This window comes from Lissotriton helveticus, chromosome 6, assembly GCF_964261635.1.
Source record: "Lissotriton helveticus chromosome 6, aLisHel1.1, whole genome shotgun sequence".
NCBI lineage: Eukaryota > Metazoa > Chordata > Amphibia > Caudata > Salamandridae > Lissotriton > Lissotriton helveticus.
This window is the reverse complement of record NC_136067.1, coordinates 772,358,453-772,377,488: the sequence shown is the minus strand read 5'-3', so window position 1 is coordinate 772,377,488 and position 19,036 is coordinate 772,358,453. Positions and strand designations below refer to the sequence as shown.

General features: G+C 47.4%; 1 protein-coding gene across 1 annotated transcript in view; it reads right to left on the bottom strand.

The window, feature by feature from the left end:
* The window catches only part of MDN1 (midasin AAA ATPase 1), a 2,221,312-nt gene that overhangs the window by 595,049 nt on the left and 1,607,227 nt on the right, over positions 1-19,036 (bottom strand). The window contains exons 69-71 of the mRNA XM_078648266.1: positions 15,441-15,565; positions 13,365-13,511; positions 7,573-7,682 (exon numbers count right to left, since the gene is read on the bottom strand). Coding sequence (XP_078504392.1) covers positions 7,573-7,682; positions 13,365-13,511; positions 15,441-15,565 — 382 coding nt within the window. The remainder of the gene's footprint in view (positions 1-7,572; positions 7,683-13,364; positions 13,512-15,440; positions 15,566-19,036) is intronic.

The following is a 19,036-nucleotide window of genomic DNA, read 5'->3' as shown; positions in this document are numbered from 1 at the left end:
CCGGCCATCTTCAAGACCTGCACGATGCTTCACCAGCACGACCCCCGAGAGACCCTCGAGTAAGTGCACTGGGGTTTGAGAAGCCCTAACCCTAAGCAGCTCCAGCACCGAAGTCCAGCCTCCCAGCATCCACGAGATCTGCGTGGGGCCCTTCTGCTTCTTTGCTGCTTGCCACGTTGTCCGGTCACTTGCCCGTTGGCTAGTGACCCTCTTGACGACGTACCACGACGTTTTCACCGCTGGTCTAGGTCCCCTAGACTGGCCCTGGCTTCTTGTCCAACAAGAAGTGCCCTGGACCCTCCTGGTCCACTCCAGACGCCATCTTGACTCCACCGCGTGGGCTTGCCTTTGCCAAGGTTTGTTGCTCAAATCCTGAGTCCAGAATCGCCGACAGCCTCGTGGGACAGCTCGCACCTCCAGCCTGGACGCCGACAACGCCTCCTAGCCCGTGTGACTGCAGAGTCCAGCGTCGCCCACTCACCTGGTCGAGGTGACTTCATCCGGTGCCATCCTGGTGCCCACATAATCACTGGCTAGTGATTACGAACTAAGTCCCCTCTGCTTTCAGGTCGTCTCCTTCACTGATCCAGCCTTGGATCACACCGAACTTTTTCACTGGTCGCCTGCCAGCAACTTCTTCTTTCAGGCTCCATAGACTTCAACGAGGATTCCCGACGTCTTTTGAACCCTATGCAGCCGCGGCCCCTGGGCTAGGTAACTTGAGTATTTCGGTACTCCAGCACAGGTCCACTATCCAAGTGTCCAGATCCTTTGTCGTTTTCAGTCTATCTAGTCGGATTCGTCCGGAAACCGTAACTTTAGAAACGCTAGAATCCATAGACTTCTTCCCGCATCCCGCGTGAGAGTGCACACACTGCACCCGATCTCCCTAGGCCTCCTGCTCGTAATCTTAAGGTTCAGTAGTGTAGTCCTAGCGATCCTGAAGCCTCTGGATCTTGTTACTTACCTGCTAGTATTTCGCATTCCACTTTTAGTGTATATGGTTTTTCGTGCCCCTCGGGCATTTGTGTAAATTTTGCAACTTAAAGTATTTTCGTAAGAGTTTTGTATTGTGCTTAGCTCCCTGACTCATAAAGAGTTCAGGGTAGTCTTGTTATAAATAAATATCCTTTATTTTCATAACAACTTGTGTGGTGTCCTTTCACTTGGTGTTCAAGGGGTATATGTGATGGTAAAACAGCTGGCTTAACACGCCCTCTAGAGTTTAGCCTGAAGACTGCTCGTGTCCATGCTACTAGGATAGCTGGTCTAAAAGGTTGACTTACAACCAATCATCAATAAGGGTTGTTTGGTATGATACACAGTGATCACTAGAATAGTGAGCACTATATATCAGGCCAACTTCTCACAGCCATCAGCCCCAAAAGCCGCAGCGTCAACCTGACCGAGACCCGGGATAAAGGCTGAAAGATCGGAATCAGAGCCTGAATATCCAGAGCCCGCTGTTCGGAAGGATAAACCCGAAACTGCGCCGAATCCAGAACCATTCCGATGAAGAGGAGCTTTTGAGAGGGACACAGGTGTGATTTCGGCACATTGATGGAAAACCCCTGCAAGTGCAGGAAGTCGGCCGTATTCTGGAGGTGGCTGACCACTGTCTGGGGCAAGCCCGCCTTCAACAACCAGTCGTCGATATAGGGGTAGACTGACACCCCTAATCTGCGCAGATGAGCTGCGACCACCGCCATCACTTTCGTGAACACCCGTGGGGCGCTGGTAAGGCCAAAGGGGAGCACGGTGAACTGAAAGTGCTCGTGGCCTACCGTGAACCGCAGGTAACGCCGGTGGGCCGGCAGGATAGGGATGTGGAAATAAGTGTCCTGCAAGTCCAACGCTACCATCCAGTCTCCAGGGCCTGGGGCAGCTAAGACCTGAGCCAAAGTCAGCATCTTAATCTTCTCCTTCCGGAGGAAGCCGTCGACGTTCCGCAGGTCCAAGATAGGGCGTAGTACACCTTTGCCCTTATTGGGAACAAGAAAGTAGTGGGAATAGCAACCACACCCTACTTCTGGCCCAAGAACGTGCTCGATGGCCGCCTTGGCCAAGAGGGCCGATACTTCCTCTCGCAGAAGTTGCAAGTGATCCCTCGACACGCGGTGGTACTGCGGTGGCATGGCTGGAGGGGTCACCTCGAACGGGAGGGAGTAGCCCCTTCGGACGATTTGCAGCACCCACCTGTCCGAAGTGATGTTGCGCCAGTGGAGGAGGTGATGGCGGACCCTGCCTTCCACTGGTGTCAAATGGGCCTGAAAGCTCGGACTAGGAAGGATTTCAGGCAGATGCTGCTGGGGTGGATGTGGGGTGGCCACGCCGCTGTCCCCTGGCACCGCCACGGCGGTTACCATGTCCGCCGCAGCGCTGGATGTTAGACTGTGGCCCGTGGCTGGCAGGACGTGAAGGGGCGCCCCTTCCTTGGCCACGAAAGGAGCAAAAGGCAGAAGAAAGCGGACGCTGGCCCGACAGGCCCAAGGACTTGGCCGTAGCCCTGGAGTCCTTTAAGTGTTCAAGCGCATGATCTGCTTTGCCACCAAAGAGGTGGCTGCCATCGAATGGCATGTCCATGAGGGTGTTCTGGACATCAGCTGAGAAGTTGGCGGACCTCAGCCAGGCGTGGCGGCGAACCGCCACTCTCGTTGACATCGCCCTGCCCAGCGAGTCCGTGGTATTCAGCCCACATCGAATGGAATACCGCGCTGCGTCGCGTCTCGTCCCTCCGCAAGGGCTTGAGCGAGCTTTGCCCGGGCTCCCTCCGGGCACTCCGGCAGCAACCATATCCCACAGAGAGTGGGTGTAATGGCCCAAAAGGCAAGCGGTGTTGACTGACCGCAATCCCAAACTGAGGGAGGAGAACAGTTTCTTGTCAAACTGTTCATACCTTTTGGATTTCCGATCTGGAGGTGCAGTCGGGAATGCGGACTGGGAAGTAGAGGCCTGGATAACCAGGCTCTCGGGGGTGGGGTGGGTGGACAGAAAACTAGGGTCGCCCGGAGCCGGGGGGTGGCGCCTGGCAACATTGCTATCTAGAGGGGAAACTGTAGCGGGCCTGGACCGGGTGCCCAACAGGACGTCCGTGAGAGCCTCATTAAATGGCAGTGGAGGCTTCGGAGAGCCTGCCTGCGGTCTAAGGACCTCAGTGAGGATGTTAGACCTCGTAGTCGCGACGGGGAGCTCAGGAGCAAAGGCCTTGTCCGCCCTCGTCAGCACCACACTATAAGCAGCCCCCTCCTCCGTAGCCACGGTAGCAGGGGAGACAAAGCCAGTGTCAGGTGAAGTGTCAAGACCACTGGCTTCCCCTAGCTCATCTGTTCAGTCCTGAAATGACTGGCACGCCCATGTCAGAGGGTCCTCAGACCCCTTCCAGTCACCCTCGCCATACATCTTCTGAAAATCAGGTGCAAAGGATGGAGCCGGATCATAGAAGAATTGCTCTTCTGCCGGCGTCAAATGCGGCATCGAGCAAAGCCGGATCCGGACCGAGGGAAGAACCAGGGACGACAACCTAGGGGTCGACGCCGGCAGGGTCGTAAAGTCGACCAGCGGTGACCCGAATCCGGATCCAGCGGGGCCCTGCGGCCCCAGGACTAAAGTCGCCGACGGCGCCGAGGCCGAAGCACTCGACAGCGCGGGGGCCGAAGCACCCGGCCCGCTTGGGCTCCCAGCCGGGACCACGGGGCCCGAAGGCGCCACGGAACCCGACGGAGGGGAGAGCGACCTCATGGCCATGAGGAAGGCATCAATCTCCTCCGGCGTCGCATTCGGCCCAGGGACCGGCGGGTATGGAGCAGGCCGCGACGCCTGCGGCTCTGGCGGAGCCGCTTGGGCGGTGTCCCCCAACCCCCAGGCCACATCGCGCGAGGAGTTGGAAGAGCGATGTCGCCTCTTCGACTTCTTGTGCCTCTTACCTGAGGACTTGGAGTCCGACGATTGGTGACGACTCGCCGATCTCCGACGACTGTGGCCCCGCGACCGGTCCCTCAACCCCTTCCTGGACCGGGGACGTGAGCGGTGCGGGGCCGACTGCCGTATCTCGAGGTGCTTACGGGACCGCTCGCGCCTAGCCTTCGACGCCAGAGCCCGGCAGTGGGGGCACGACTTGCAGTCGTGGTTGGCCCCAAGGCTATAGAGGCACCGGCGGTGGGGATCGGTAATCGACATCAGTCGGTTGCAATCGATACAGGGCTTGAACCCGGGCATCTCTACCGGCACCGAGAGTCGTAAAGACTCTAAGAGAGATCAAAAAAAGATTAGTGAAAGTTTAGTACTGCTTTGTCCGGATCTGCGCTTGCCGGCGCGGAAATAAGAAAAACTGACATCAGTGTGCGAGGGCGGCGTCTAAATACACTGACGACGTCATCACAGCGCCAACGACGGACACGGAGCCGCCGCCTACCGACGCGCAAGGGTACCGCTACGCAAAACTTTCCGGTTCCAGTCTGACGCCTGGGGATATTCTGAGGTAAGGAATCTAACACTAACCTGTTTCTTTCAGATGGATCGGAATCAAAGCCCAAATGTCCCAGACTCGCTGTTCGGGAGGACAGACTCGAAACTGCGGCGTGTCCAGAACTGCTCCGATGAAGAGGAGCTTCTGAGAGGAAATGAGTGCGACTTTGGCACGTTGATGGAGAACCCCAGCAAATGTAGGAGGTCGGCCTTAGTCTGAATGTGGGAGACGACTGAGGCGAACTTGCCTTCAACAACCAGTCGTCGAGACAGGGGAAGACTGAAACCCCTGATCTGCGCAGATGAGCTGCAACCGTTGCCATCACTTTTGTGAACACCCGAGGGGCGCTTGTAAGACCAAAGTGCAGCAACAGTAAACTGAAAATGTTCCTGCCCTACCATGAATTGCAGGTAACGCCGGTGGGCCAGCAGGACTAGGATAGGAAAATAAGCGTCCTGCCGATCCAACGCTACCAACCAGTCTTGGGGGTCGAGGACAGACGAGACCTGAGCAAGTGTGAGCATCTTGAACTTCTCCTTTCGGAGGAAGCGATTGGCATCATGAAGGTCCAAGATAGGACGAAGGCCTTTGTCCTTCTTTGGAACCAAGAAGTAGTGGCAGTAACAACCACAACCTACTTCTGGCATCGGAAGGCGCTCTATGGCCCCCTTGGCCAAGAAGGCAGTAACTTCCAGCTGGAGAAGTGTCAAGTGATCCCCCGACATTGCTAAAAATCGGCATGGCAGGCAAGGGTAGTGTTCCTCCGAAGTAGAATTACAAATGGCAATTACATCACAGCATTGCACTGAAACTCCGTGTCACATCACAAACTCAATAAAGTTTTTTGCAACTAGCAACATGACAGGCATAGTTAGCATTTTTATCTCAAAGTTTTTTGCAAATAGCGAGATGACAGGCATAGTTAGCATTTATATCCTACAACACGCCCTAGTTCCATTTAAGGCTTCGCCACAACCAATATGGCCGCCTGATTAGCACTCTATCCTTTCCAGCCAGGCTTGTGCTCCAATACACAGACCCGGAAGCAGCAGTCACGGGGCCCAAAGCGAGGGTAGGATCACAGCTAGTTGCACTCTACCCAGTCGTGAGTATACAATGCTGCAGCAAGTTTGGAAACTCCGGTAAGCTTAGTTACTGACTGTTAAAAAACAGATTTTGCCTTTCCCCTTTTTTCAGCTTCAGAGCAACTACGTGTACGTGCTCTGTGACTCCCCCGTCTAGCTGTAGACCTCTATACTAAGGGTGAGTAGTGTAATTTGAGTGATCCCTTTCACATGTACTAATAACAGAGAGGCGGTCATCTCTACCGCCTAACAGATAACTGCATGAGTATGCAATTGTACATTGTGCTGAGTTGTGCATGCTTTTTCTGGATCAGTCCATACAACAATATGTCTCTATTTCTAACAACTCCCACAATTCGTCCGGTGCCACGGCCACAACTCGCCAGGTGCACTGGCAACACGCTATTCAGCGGTACCTCATTTTGTGTAAATAAGTTGTTGCTTTCCCAGTAATTGACTACCTTAATGTATAGATACTTACGATTCGGCGATGACACATAACATAAATAATTGTTGTTGCTCTAAGCTCTCACGCTGAGTTATGGCGATACCCCACCCAAGCGACACAAGTTTGTGCATGTATGTACAACGTGTTTAGTATCGGTTAACTAAGGGCACGTTTGGGGCAGCACACAATCGTACTTGCTGTTGTGATTTTTTATGATGTGTTTTACCGTGTACGTGGTATCACCACCCGAAACACATCCTGTGGATTGACACATACAATTAAAGCACAAACCGTATATTGGCTAAAGAGGGTTCCTTTATCCCCACACACAGGAACTCAACCTAACCTAGTATTCATTCTCCTGGGCACCCATCGCTCTGGACAATACCACACGACGTTTGGCAGAAGTAATAAGCACTGGCATCCACTATGGCCGTTATCACCACACAAGTACCATTACGGGCACGCCACGACGTCAACAACTCGTGCATGTTCAATTACAACACCACTCAGCTATGTGCTAGGTCTCAGACTCCATAGAGACACCCCTGTTCATTCAGGTTTTAATTGTCCTTTTCCATTACCTGCACGCCACAACGTCGACAAATCGTGCATCTTCAATGACAACATCACTCAGCTATGGGCTAGGTCTCAGTCTCAACACAGACACCCCCTGTTTATTTAGGTTTTAATTGCCATTGTGTTTGTCTGTCCATCCCCTTTTTTCACCCCCTACAGGTCTTTCTCTCCCGCCCAGTATAGGTCTACTAGGGCGTCACTCTATGTTGTCTGGTTACCACCCAATAATTTTGGAACCAGACTTCTAGTAGTGGACCACGTTATTCACTTCTTCAGACTTATTTTAATACACACCACCCGTGCACTACCCTTGCCCTCTCACCGGCACGCACCCTACGGCTTCTTCAAAAAGATCTCCACCAAAGAGCCCCATTTACGGTGAGGCTGTCGGGCATTGCAGCGCCGGCCCGATGAGGAGCAAAGCCAAATGATGAAGCATGACATCCTTCGGGGTGTGTGAGGGCATCACAAATAAAGACTTGTCTTCCCCTTCCCCCTAGGAACTGCAGACCACTTGCAGCACAGTTAACTAGGAGTCCTGTATGCAGGACCTATTTAAATAACGGCTCCTGGTCCCAAACCCCTCCTTTTTGATGTATGAAGCTTCAGACCCTCATTAAAAGAATATAAAAAGATAAACCGAGTGGCATATTTTATATATATATATATATATATATATATATATATATATATATATATATATATATATATATACACATATATATATATATACATATATATATATATATATATATATATATATATACATATATATATATATATATATATATATAGTTCTGTGTCGTTATGTCAATAGGTGGGATGGAGTCATGATGGAGGCTGATGGTGCCACCAGCCAGCGTGCAGAAGCTACTACAAAGAGATTCTGGAAATAGTGTGGCACCAGGGGTGAGTCGCAAAGTTGGGAATTTGGCACAGAAGTATCCACCATAAATTAGTGAAATGGCATCTACATTTAGAACTCTTCTTCTTACCTTAAGTTCTTTTTCCAGTGGCTGGCGCAATAGAGAGATTCTTGTGCGAATAGAATCTGAAAACTGTACATAATAATTATACAGATTCCACAGAACACTGCAGAGTGAATCTAAAAGGCAAAAGAAAGTAAACCGTTAACATGATAGAAAATGTTTTATAAATAGTACTACACAGTTACCCCATCAATTTTGCAATTTCTAGGAGCAATCGTATACACAGCCACCAGTGTTTTTTTTAATTTTACATACATGGGAGGGTACAACATAGCAATTCTAGAAATGCAGAATGGAGCACTGCATTTCTTTAAGCCGCTTATGCTTCAGTGCCCCACAATTTTAAAGTTGAAGACTTTCGACCATCCTACTTAGTACTAAAAAATGCAGACTAATACAATTTTTCAAACTACATATGTATGAAAAGAGCCTAATGTTTCTTAGGAAGACCTTTTGACATTGTGTGTATTAAACCTGAACAATGGTGTTATGCTACACATACTCATAACAAAAATTGTTGCTTTCATTGCATCCGTCCCAACCGACCGGTAATATACACACACACACAAAATATTCTTTAACACTAAAAGGTAGAACAACGTACTCATTTGGCAGAATTCAGAAAGCATGTGTGTCGATATGCTACATGTAGAGCATGGATTTAGCCCAAAGGCAGCACAAGACTATAGAGTTTCAAAGGCAGAGATACAATTGGAGAGAAGCTAGGCAGGTGGGTGAAGGGAGGAGAAATCTGAACTGAGACGGGGATGAACGATTTACTGCGTCATGATGTAGTGTTCTTTAAAGTCCAAACCTGTACAACCTTGGAGCAATAATAGAATTTAAGTCTCAGTTTTAACTAATCCATAGAAAAAAACTGGACATTTCTCCACAAATTGTAAGCTCCGGGTTGGGTAAGGCGAGGGGTCTGCCGCTGACCCAATTGAGGCCCAGCAGCTACCACTGCATGTTGTTTGCATTCTCGTCTGAAATGTGGACATAGTCATAGAGGTTCTGTGCCCACTGGGACTTCAGATCCCATTTTAGAGCCTATGTATGCCCCTGGAAAGCTTGACCAGCAGGATGCAGGAGGTCAAACGTCCCAGCACCCTCAGAGCCATCCTCATTGAGGCCAAGGACAGTGGCTGAACCACCAGGATTATATCCCGAATGTCCTGGTCTTTCTGCTCCTAAGTGAAGGCATGAAACTGCTCCACATCCACAATGACACCGATGAAACAGAGTTTCTTTGAAGAAGTCAGTTGTGACTTTGGCACGTTGATAGTGAATCACAAGAATGTCAAGAGGTTCTTCCTAGTCTACAGGTGTGCTGCAACCACCGTCATCACTTTTGTGAAGAACTAAGTGGCACTGGTGAGACCAAACGGGAGCACAGAGAAATAAAGTGCTCCTGCTGCACCATGAAATGCAGCTAGCGCCTGTGGGCCTGCAGGACAGTGAAGTGAAAAATAGCGTCCTGCAAATTAAATTTCACCATGCAGTCGCCAGGGCCAAGGACAGACCAATGAGCATCTTGTCCTTTCTCAGAAAGGACTGGAGAGGGTGAAAGTCTAAAATAAGGCAAAGGCCTCTGTCATCTTGGTACAAGAGGGGCTTGATTGATCTTCCATCAGTCACTGGGAGGGTGGTGAAAGGGAAGGTTGGGTGAGATTAAACGGAAGGGCATAACTTAGCTGGACAACTTGTAGGACTTACGTGATGGCTTGCTAGCCTGGAAGAACATGTCAGATCCTGCCCCTGACTAGGTGGCCTGTATACCTTCAAGGACACACTAATGAGGTTTTGCAGCTGTGGCAGGGGACTGGGCTGCACGTTGTCCCAGTTGTCTGTATGGTCTGTGGGTGCCACTAACTCAACCACCAAAAGGCTGCAGAGTCTGCTGGGCTGGTTGCATGGGTGGGTGCTTAGATTAATGAAAGCCCCAACCATAGCCATGGAAGGGGAAGAAATGCTGGTAGAACTGACTCGCCAGAGTAGATAGGTCAATGAAGCATGCTGTGGCCCAACTGTCTTTAAAAAGCTTGAGATACGAGACTGCCTTCTTGCGAAAGAGGCAAGAACCATCAGAGGGAATGTCCATTAGGGAAGACCGAACATCTTCACCGAAGCCCATGGACCTCATACAGGCGTGTCTTCTAAGTTTTACACTGGAGCAGATTGTCTGACCAAGGTAACCCGTAACATCCAACCCACAATCAATTGCTAATTTTGCTGCTTGGAGACCGTCCTGAAAGACTTGTGTAAGGGTGGTGTGCAAGCGATCTGGTACCTGACCGGAGCAACAGGAACCCAAAAAGTGTGAGTATAGCAGGCCAGTAGGCAGCTGACATTGATGAATCACCAGGCCAGACTGGTTGAGGGGAACATGCGCTTCCCAAGGCCTTAAAGAACTGGGATTCTCTATCTAGAGTGGTAGTAGGAAAGGCATTGGGGTTCACCTTGCTTGTGGATGCCTGCACCACCAAGCTTTCTTGGAGAGGTTGTTGCGCTTAAAAGGCCAGATTGCCCGGGACAGGGCAGTGATTTTTGTTTACTCGGGGTCCAGAATATAGCTTTGGCCTAGTCTTCAGAAGGGTGCCTGTGAGAGCTTCATTGCAGACTGAGTATTAATTTGTCCGGTTGGATGACTGGAAGGAGAACACTGGCTTTCACCTTCATAGTGGGCAAATGGGGTTCAATAATCTCCGCTACCCTCTGCAACACTACTGTGAAGGAGGCACTTTCTTGGTAGCTGGCACCCTGTGTGGCAGGAGAAGTATCCAGGCATCTTGCCACTCATCATACCAGTTATCATATAGGGTTGAGCACATTTAATAATATTAATAGTGAAGCTTGTAAAGAGCACGGCTACCTCCAACGGAGGCGTCCTGGCGAACATTTCTCCCCTTTATCATAGCGATAGTTATCGGAATCTGTGTAAAAAAAGATTGTAGATATCTAGGGCCTTCCCTGAGGCAAGGGCAATGTATCAGAATCTGATGAGTTGCCGGAAAGCTGCTGCCCAGTGGAATGGGGGGTGTCCTTGGTCAATGTCAAAATGAAGTGAGATTGGAATTGCTGCTTACTCTTATCATCAAGGGGAAACAGCTTCAGGGTCTGCCGCGGGTTATGGCGCCAAGATAGATGTCTGCACCAAAGCCGCTGCAGGCATTTACTAGATGTAGATGTTTCAGCAGACGGCAAACCTGTCGGCAGCCTTCCATGTGTAGGTCTCATGGTTACCTGGAGGCAAACCAGACTGATCCAGCAGCATGCTGTAGAGACCCCACACAGCTTTGCAAAACTTGAGGATTTGCTGTGCCATTGCTGAAGGACCCAGAAAGTCAGGTTGCTCTGGGGCAAGAGTCTGAATCGCTCAAAAGGAGACAGAGTTCGGGAGTGAAACAAAGAGGCTTGTTAACGTTTGCACACCTCAAGAGTTTGAGAGTGGTAAAAAAGGACAAATCCCACTTGTATTACTTTTACTTCCTTTTTAGGTCTCGCGACCTGTCAATGCGCATGCGCAGTGAGCGGAAGCGAGACTATAGGGCTTTACCTAACTGGCGATTTGATGCTGTGCCCGTGCGCTTTTAGGTCAATGCGCAAGCGCATTGACCTAAAATGCGCGTGCACAGCATCAAATCGTCAGCCATCTGTTGTCCAGCTTGGTGCCGCTCCACCCCCTGCGGCATCAAAGGCTATCACGGCCGGCCGGCCGTGCTTTCAGTTTGCCGCTCCACCCCCTGCGGCATCAAAGGCTTTCACGGCCGGCCGGCCGTGCTTTCTGTTTCAGGAGCGCTGCATTGTTTTCACAGCCGGCCTCCGGCCGTGACTCGCATTTCTCCTTCCTTCCAGCGCTGTCTTGTTAAATATTTACTTTCTCGTTGGCTCTGCACACTCATTAGTATACCTGGACAATAGTGTGTTTTTTTCCGTTCAGTTTTCTTTATCTGTGTGGAAGAAGGAACCACATCATTTTAGAATGGTTTCTTACGATTATTTACATGTGTAGAAGGTTCAGTACAAGACTGCACCATGCAGCTTTAAAAAAGCCTACCTTTTCTTCCAGCCGGAGTTATTTAACCGAGGGCTTCTCTGCCTTTTTATCGTTTCGAAAATCAGCTCCATATGAAGGATGACAGGCCATTAGTTAAATGGAAACTTAAAGCTTTCGCTAATGGATATAATTAAAAAGCTTTTAGCATACCTGGAAGCCGCGTTCACTAGGCAAAGCGGTGAATCTTTCGCGCTACTTAAACTCACGGGAACTTCTAATGAGCTGTAAACAAACAGAACGCTTAGTTTACTAAAGCGTTCGTTATGTTATTAAAGCAGTTACTGACAGCGTTATCCTATTCTTTGAAATACAGGCGTAGCTTTGAAAGCTTCATGAACAGGCTCTCCTCTTTGAATTTAATTTTGAAATATAACAGCGCAACAGTTAGTTTAAACAACATGACAGAACTGGCACGAATATAAAGCACCACAATGCCCAAAATGCACTGCTTTGTTGCACCAAAACTCGCTAGCCCAAATGCATGTAAGTGGCATTGAGAACGACAACCCCCATGATTCTAAGTCAGAAGCCATTGATGGGATGCTCCCAATTGGAAATGCCGCCACCTCACTTCGAAGAATCAGAAAACAAGCATTGGCATAGCCAATAGGTCTCGCCTTTGGGACCTTGTGTTTAGTTTTTAACAGTGATGTTGCAGCAAGGATATTGCGCTGCATAATTAAATACTTATAAAGGTCCCAAAGGCGAGACCTATTGGCTATGCCAATGATTGTTTGACTTACTTGAGGACTTCGAATGCAATGAAAGTCTGTGGCAAAAATGAAGCTTCGCTTTGATAGGTCACTGCAGGGAATTTCCAGGTACTTTGGATGAATAGCTTTGCCTTGTGGTCTCGAATGGCCTTCAGATTCATCAAGGCACAGGCGCTATAGGTCTTTGAGTGGTGTTCCGACTCCAAACACCAAAGACAAATCTGATGGAGATCTATTGTAGACATTTGCTATTGACAGTTCGTACCAGATTTGAAACCAGTGGTTTTTGGAGAATGACATTTCACTTGCACACTGGTAGTTTTTGGTAAATTTTGTAGGAATAGCCTTGTGAAGAGACATGGGGTAGCTTTGGATCCATGTTTGGTGGCAAGGAAAGAAAGGAACCTATGTCAACGCGCATAGTTGTCACTTCTATGTGACTCTGCATGTCACTTCCGGAGTGGAAAGATATTGGCGCAGAGCCGCATGAGGCCACCAACCTGCACTGTAATGCTAAACATTTTCCAGATCCAGCCCAACACCAGGGAAATATTCAAAATGTGAGGAACCTGCTGTCAGAAGTATCTATAAGAAATGGACAAGTGTGTGTGTGTGTGTGTGTGTGTGTGTGTGTGTGTGTGTGTGTGTGTGTGTGTGTGTGTGTGTGTGTGTGTGTGTGTGTGTGTGTGTGTGTGTGTGTGTGTGTGTGTGTGTGTGTGTGTGTGTGTGTGTGTGTGTGTGTGTGTGTGTGTGTGTGTGTGTGTGTGTGTGTGTGTGTGTGTGTGTGTGTGTGTGTGTGTGTGTGTGTGTGTGTGTGTGTGTGTGTGTGTGTGTGTGTGTGTGTGTGTGTGTGTGTGTGTGTGTGTGTGTGTGTGTGTGTGTGTGTGTGTGTGTGTGTGTGTGTGTGTGTGTGTGTGTGTGTGTGTGTGTGTGTGTGTGTGTGTGTGTGTGTGTGTGTGTGTGTGTGTGTATTCAATACAGCAGGGTGCACATTCATAAAACACTCTCCTGAAGGAAAAATCACTTACCTTTCCCTTCAATCTGAGGCATCAGCAACACATGACAATGAAAGACTAGAAGCATCTGTAGGCGGGTGCTGAATTCTCCAAGTGTAGCACCCTCAATAAATGCCTTTAGCGTGTTGACCACCGAGGGCAATGTCAACTTCTCAGCTCCTGATGAACATCAAAACAGAAAACAACAAACAAAAGTGCCTTAGACATCAAAAACAATTAGGAAGAAATAGATAAAACTCTGAGAATACAAGAATACAAGACTAGATAGAGATTTCAGTCAATATATGATCAATAGACTCCCACAGACCTACCTGATTCTATCTTGGCATCACTCAAGGATGCTCTGGGATCACTGCAAAAGAAAACGTGATCAACCAAAGCCTATAAAAACTTAATTTGTTAACCCTTCTAGTCTGCATGGAATTCAAGATTCAAAGCATAATCTTCATGACCATGTACACCAAACCAGATCTTCTGATGCAGGAAATGTCTCCATCTTAGGCTGACTACACTGCAAAGAGCATTCTCATCCCAATACTAGACATCAGGAAAAAACACAAATAAAAAAACGAGACAAGCCTTCCTTACATATGCATCAAGACTGTGCAACATGTTCCCACTGAAAATAAATTTGCCTGCACTCCCTACAGCAATGCACATAACACTTGTCTCTCCCCAACTACTTTCCAGACCCTACAACCACCTTGATCTCTTCACTACAACTCTCATTAGCTCAACAAGTAACACCCAAGACTTGTGTAAGCTGCACCTGCAATAAATGCCCGCTGTAGCTAGGCATAACAGAACTTGCATATCACCTTGCTCTGAAAGGCATTTTGTTCACCCTAAGTGCTATGTCTTTAGCATAGAACTGCTTCTAAAAAAGTAATTATGATAATTTAAATAAGTGTAAGAGAACACCAGCCTGACTGGGACACAATTTTCCCCACTAGTAACTTGTAAGTAAAGAAGACTGCCAAATTGGGGTCAACCAGTCACATCTGGAGAACTCGAATGAGCTGAAGCAGTAACTTAAGGGTGACTAACAAGCATTTCTGATGTACTTTCTGAATTCAAACAAACACAATTAAAAATGCACAGATAAGATGTTGCAGAGGTAATGAGGTTTTGGCAAGAAACAAAACTAATATGGTCACTTCTAAAGATGTGCAGAGGCACAAAACTGAAACTGACCAAAAATAAATAAATGAAAAGAGTACTGGGACACAAACCCAATGTGGTAAAAGATATGTCACAGGAGAAAAAATAACTAGCATGCTTCCAAAAACACTACTATCAACATACATTCTTACCACACAAAGATGAACAATAGTCTGAAAACAGTTGAAAAGGTACTTGTAGGTTACTCAAGTGGTCCTAATCCCAATGGCGAAGTATTATGTACGGACTAGTATTTTGAGAGGCAAGTCTAGATTCTTATCAGCTGTAACGATGACAAGGGCTATAATGTTAGGCTTCCATTTCAAGAAAAATAATAGGTACATCAGTGAAAGCAATCTGCAAAAGGGATTTTCCTCCTTTGGGGGCTATGGGTCATTTGAATGAAAGTGCTTGAAGCAGAAATTAGGACGATGCAAACATCACAACGCAAGCATGAGGAGTTAACTTTATAAAGCCATTATAAAGCCAAAGTACTGTGACTTGATGTGACAGTTCTCAAAGGTTTCAAAGGGCATGAATCATACACACAAAAGAAAAGGAGAACATGGCACCAGTTCACCAGATTCTTACCCACTTCTGGTGCGAGAAAACAGAGGAAAATCTCAAAGTCTCTATCAAACTCTGTCTATATATCTGTCTCGAGGTCACACACAAATCACTAAACCTTTCGGATGCTGTGAATGGACGTTTAATAGTTATAACAGGTTTGAAGCTGTAAAACGTAAATATTCACTTGGTTATACATTTAAAGGACTATTTGGAAACCATGTGAGCAAAAGATTAGACTTGCTATTATATTAAACAAGTATACAATAGTTAAGGATACAGTCATATTAAGCAGTTTCATTTTGAAAAAATGGGTTCCGTCCGACAATGTTGTGTTTGAGCTACGAAAAAGAACTTTACCTTCTGCATTCTCCTCGAGTTGGTCCTGCATATAATTTTCAATCAGCTCATAAATAGAAAACCAGTACCGAGAAGATTTTAGAGAATGTCGCTGTACTGCATTGTCGAGCCCAAGAGACCAACAGCTGAAATTATGCAAGATGAAAAATACAGACAGTTAACATTAAGTATTTCCATTTAACTGTTTCAGCCAAAGAAACCACATTAGTTTTGTTATTTTACTGGTAGGGGAGAAGTTACTTATTGCCTCAGGTTGCAAAAGGGTTACGACTCAGGAAAGACTTGGATCTGAATTCTTACACTCTAACTGGAAGAAGAGTAACTAAACAAAACAGAGGTAACTTCAGAAAACTGAGTGGAAGCAATAGTGTATAATCATTAAATGTTTCCTATACCGTACACAGCAGTGATAAGTAAAGCAGGGGAATAAGTAGGCTAAATTACCATTCGTGGTAATAAGATGCTTCTAATCTATAGATTCACTTCTACTCCCAAACCTGTGGTTATTCCAGCCACCTCGTAGTTTACCAGAAGTAGGTGTTCTTATACAGGTGGCTTGAACCCTTACTGGATCAAAGTCCTCTACATGGACTAGAATTGCAATGCTGCCCTACCCTCTTCATATTTTTCTGGCTTTTCCTTTTATTTTGCCCTAGTGAGCTCAACTTTTTGCTAAAGCACTGCAAAGTGCTCCATCATCTTAATAAGCAGTATATCAACAGAGCTAAGCTCTGTAGATAAAGAGGCTTTGGAAGTACCAAGAGTGAGTTCCTGATCTAAAAGAAGGTGTCTTCTTCCTGTTCACCTAAGCACTAAAGAGACAAGCAGTGAGATTACAATCCACAGGTGTACGTTTTTTACATCTACTGCCTTCCCGAAACCTGTACGGCCTCGTGAGAGCAAGGCAGAGGGCATCACAATCCTTTCTTGTATTCAGTGTATATTACTAAGAGTGAAAAGCATCTCTCTCACCTCTGCCACAAAAGTGCCTTTTTGTTGAGGCTATGTCCGGTCCATATCAGCAAAATGCACTGTCCACTTCAAAGTGTTTTTTTTTTCTCAGAGCATGTGCTGCAGGAGACGAGATACTGGACACAAAAAAGTAAAATACATACTCCCTGAATAAAAGGGAACTTCAAGCTTTGAACACGACCAACTTTTGGTTACCTCAAGCTAATCGCTTGCATATCATCCGCACAATCAGAACTTCAAATCATTGCTGAGCAGAAACACTGGCAGAAGTTGAGCCTTTACTGGTGCTTGGTCGTTTACTAGGAGAGCTAAGCTTAGTTGACTACAGCTCTGCATGGAGGAAAACTATATGGATCAAGCTCAAACCAGAACCACATGATCTTTGCAGCACTGCTGGTCAGAACTAAAAGTTAGACCGCAGACAGCATTAACTTGATAGTGAAGCTAAATAGATGCTTTTCTGCCTCAACTTGAGTGAGCCAGCACTGCTCTAGTCTACCCATATCCTTGAAGTGTAGTTGCCTACTGTTCCTACTCTGAAGCACCCATAGTATTTCATTTGGAGTAAGGGTTCTGTGAGGAAAAGGGGTGTATAATATGACATGTTAGTGCTACCTCACTGTGTAATACACTTATCAAATCATTTAGGACCCTTGGGTTTTCATTTGTCAAAACCTCAGCTCAATCCTGGGTAGCTGTGGCACTGAGCAGCAAAGTTTACACAGAGGAACACGGGTTAAGCATTTAAACAGCACCAAAACAATTGAAGAGAGAAATGGACACAACACTCAAGAAATCTGATACCAATTTATAAAAATAATCAGCATGTTTTTAAGAATTTTGACAAAAGAATGAAAAAGATCTACCAGAGAGTTCTGGAGAATTACATTTCACCATCAGTAATAAATCAATGCAATTTCACTCAACCGCAAACAAGCCTTGCCAAAGTCAACAAATTATACACTTAGAAACTTTATCAAAGAAAACTTAGATAAGTGTCAATGCAGTCGGTTAGAAGTACTTGCGGTGTCCAACTCCGACAGGGAGCTAGTCAAGAGGACCAGCAAGGTCCTCGAGAGCAGTTACCTTCATAGGGGAGGCAGTCCTTCAGCAGTTCTGGGAAGTTTATACTTGTTGCAATGGATTCTTATGAGTGATCCTGATGCAAGGGATGAACGATGCTGAAGGTGCTAAAAGGATGCTGTGGATGTGATGCAGTCGACGGGGGTCTTCCTGCAGGTATTCCTCGGTCCACGAAGATGATGAGTGGTACTATTTGCAGGGTCAACATTCCATGAAGTACTCTCTGGTCCAGTCAAACTCCAGTCGCCACTGGACTACCAGTCGCACATTGTTGCAGTCACAGGCCAATCTTTCCTGGGTAGATAACTTTCCTTCTGAGAGTTCCAGCAACTCTCAGACAGCACACCCGAGCTCAACAAACTCGGTGCAACTCTGTGTGTCAGGTCTTGGACTTTTGTGCTGCACAGCGGTGGTAGTAGTGACTCGAAGTCCTTGGGCTATCACCTTGCCCCAGTAGGCTTCTTCAGCTGTTGTGTTCCTGTGCTGCGAACAGGAGGCCAGTCAGCTGGACCTTGGAGTTCTCTTGAATTGACTGGGCTCTGGAGACGGCTTCTCCTTGAGCAGAACACAGTGGCTCTCTTCCCTAGCCACCAGGTGCAGTCCCTGTTGGCGCAGCCTCTCTTAGCTGGTTCCTCGGTGCAGCAAGGCAGTTCCTCCTTGGTCCTACTTCCGAGTCGGTTGAGATGTGAGGTATGGATGCCAAAAGCACCCTCCTTAGGCTCCCTTGTTAGAGTGAAACACACCACTCTCCCCTCTGCCACAAAAGTGACTTTTTGTTGAGACTATGTGTGGTGTAGATCAACAAAAAACCTTGTCCACTTCAAAGTGATCTTCCCTCAGAACATGAGCTGCAGGAGGGAGATGAGATACTGGACACAAAAAAGGAACATACATACCCCCTATGCTCAGAAACAGCCCTCACAGTAGGATGAAGTTGGTAGCCAATGGGCTACCAGGTCCCCTCCAGCCTGGTGACCACTTCCTGCAGAGTGTGGCATCTGACTATCCCAAGTTGCACTATTCTGCCCATTCCCAAGATGGCGAGACCCCTCACTCGGTGTGCAGACCTCACTGGCCCACCCCTGTGGTGTGGAAACTTCAGGGCTACATGCTGCTGGGGAAACCTGTTTGTTAACTGGTTACCCCCCTCTATGCTATGCCAGCCTGTCTACCTCAACAACAGGACAGTCCCCCGTGCTACACAACTGCCTTTCTAAAGCTGCACACTGAAACAAGTTACAATAATTTAGACAGAAAATGTTTGAAATCTTGGAGTGCCCATTTTGGTTACACAGTTCAGGAGTTACACAGCTGAAGGGAGTCTGTGTTTAACCCTACACTCCCCAATTGGGCGACCAAGCCTTTCCACAGTAAAACAGTAGTTTTGCATGTCTTACTGCCTGGACATACAAAAGCATGTCTTACCTGTGCCATAATTTGTACCCTGCCTTTAGAACTCGGTAGGCCTGCCAAAGAGGGGACTTACACATATGTCCAGGGGAAGTGGTGGCCTTTAAATTGCTTCCAATGGCAAGGTCGGG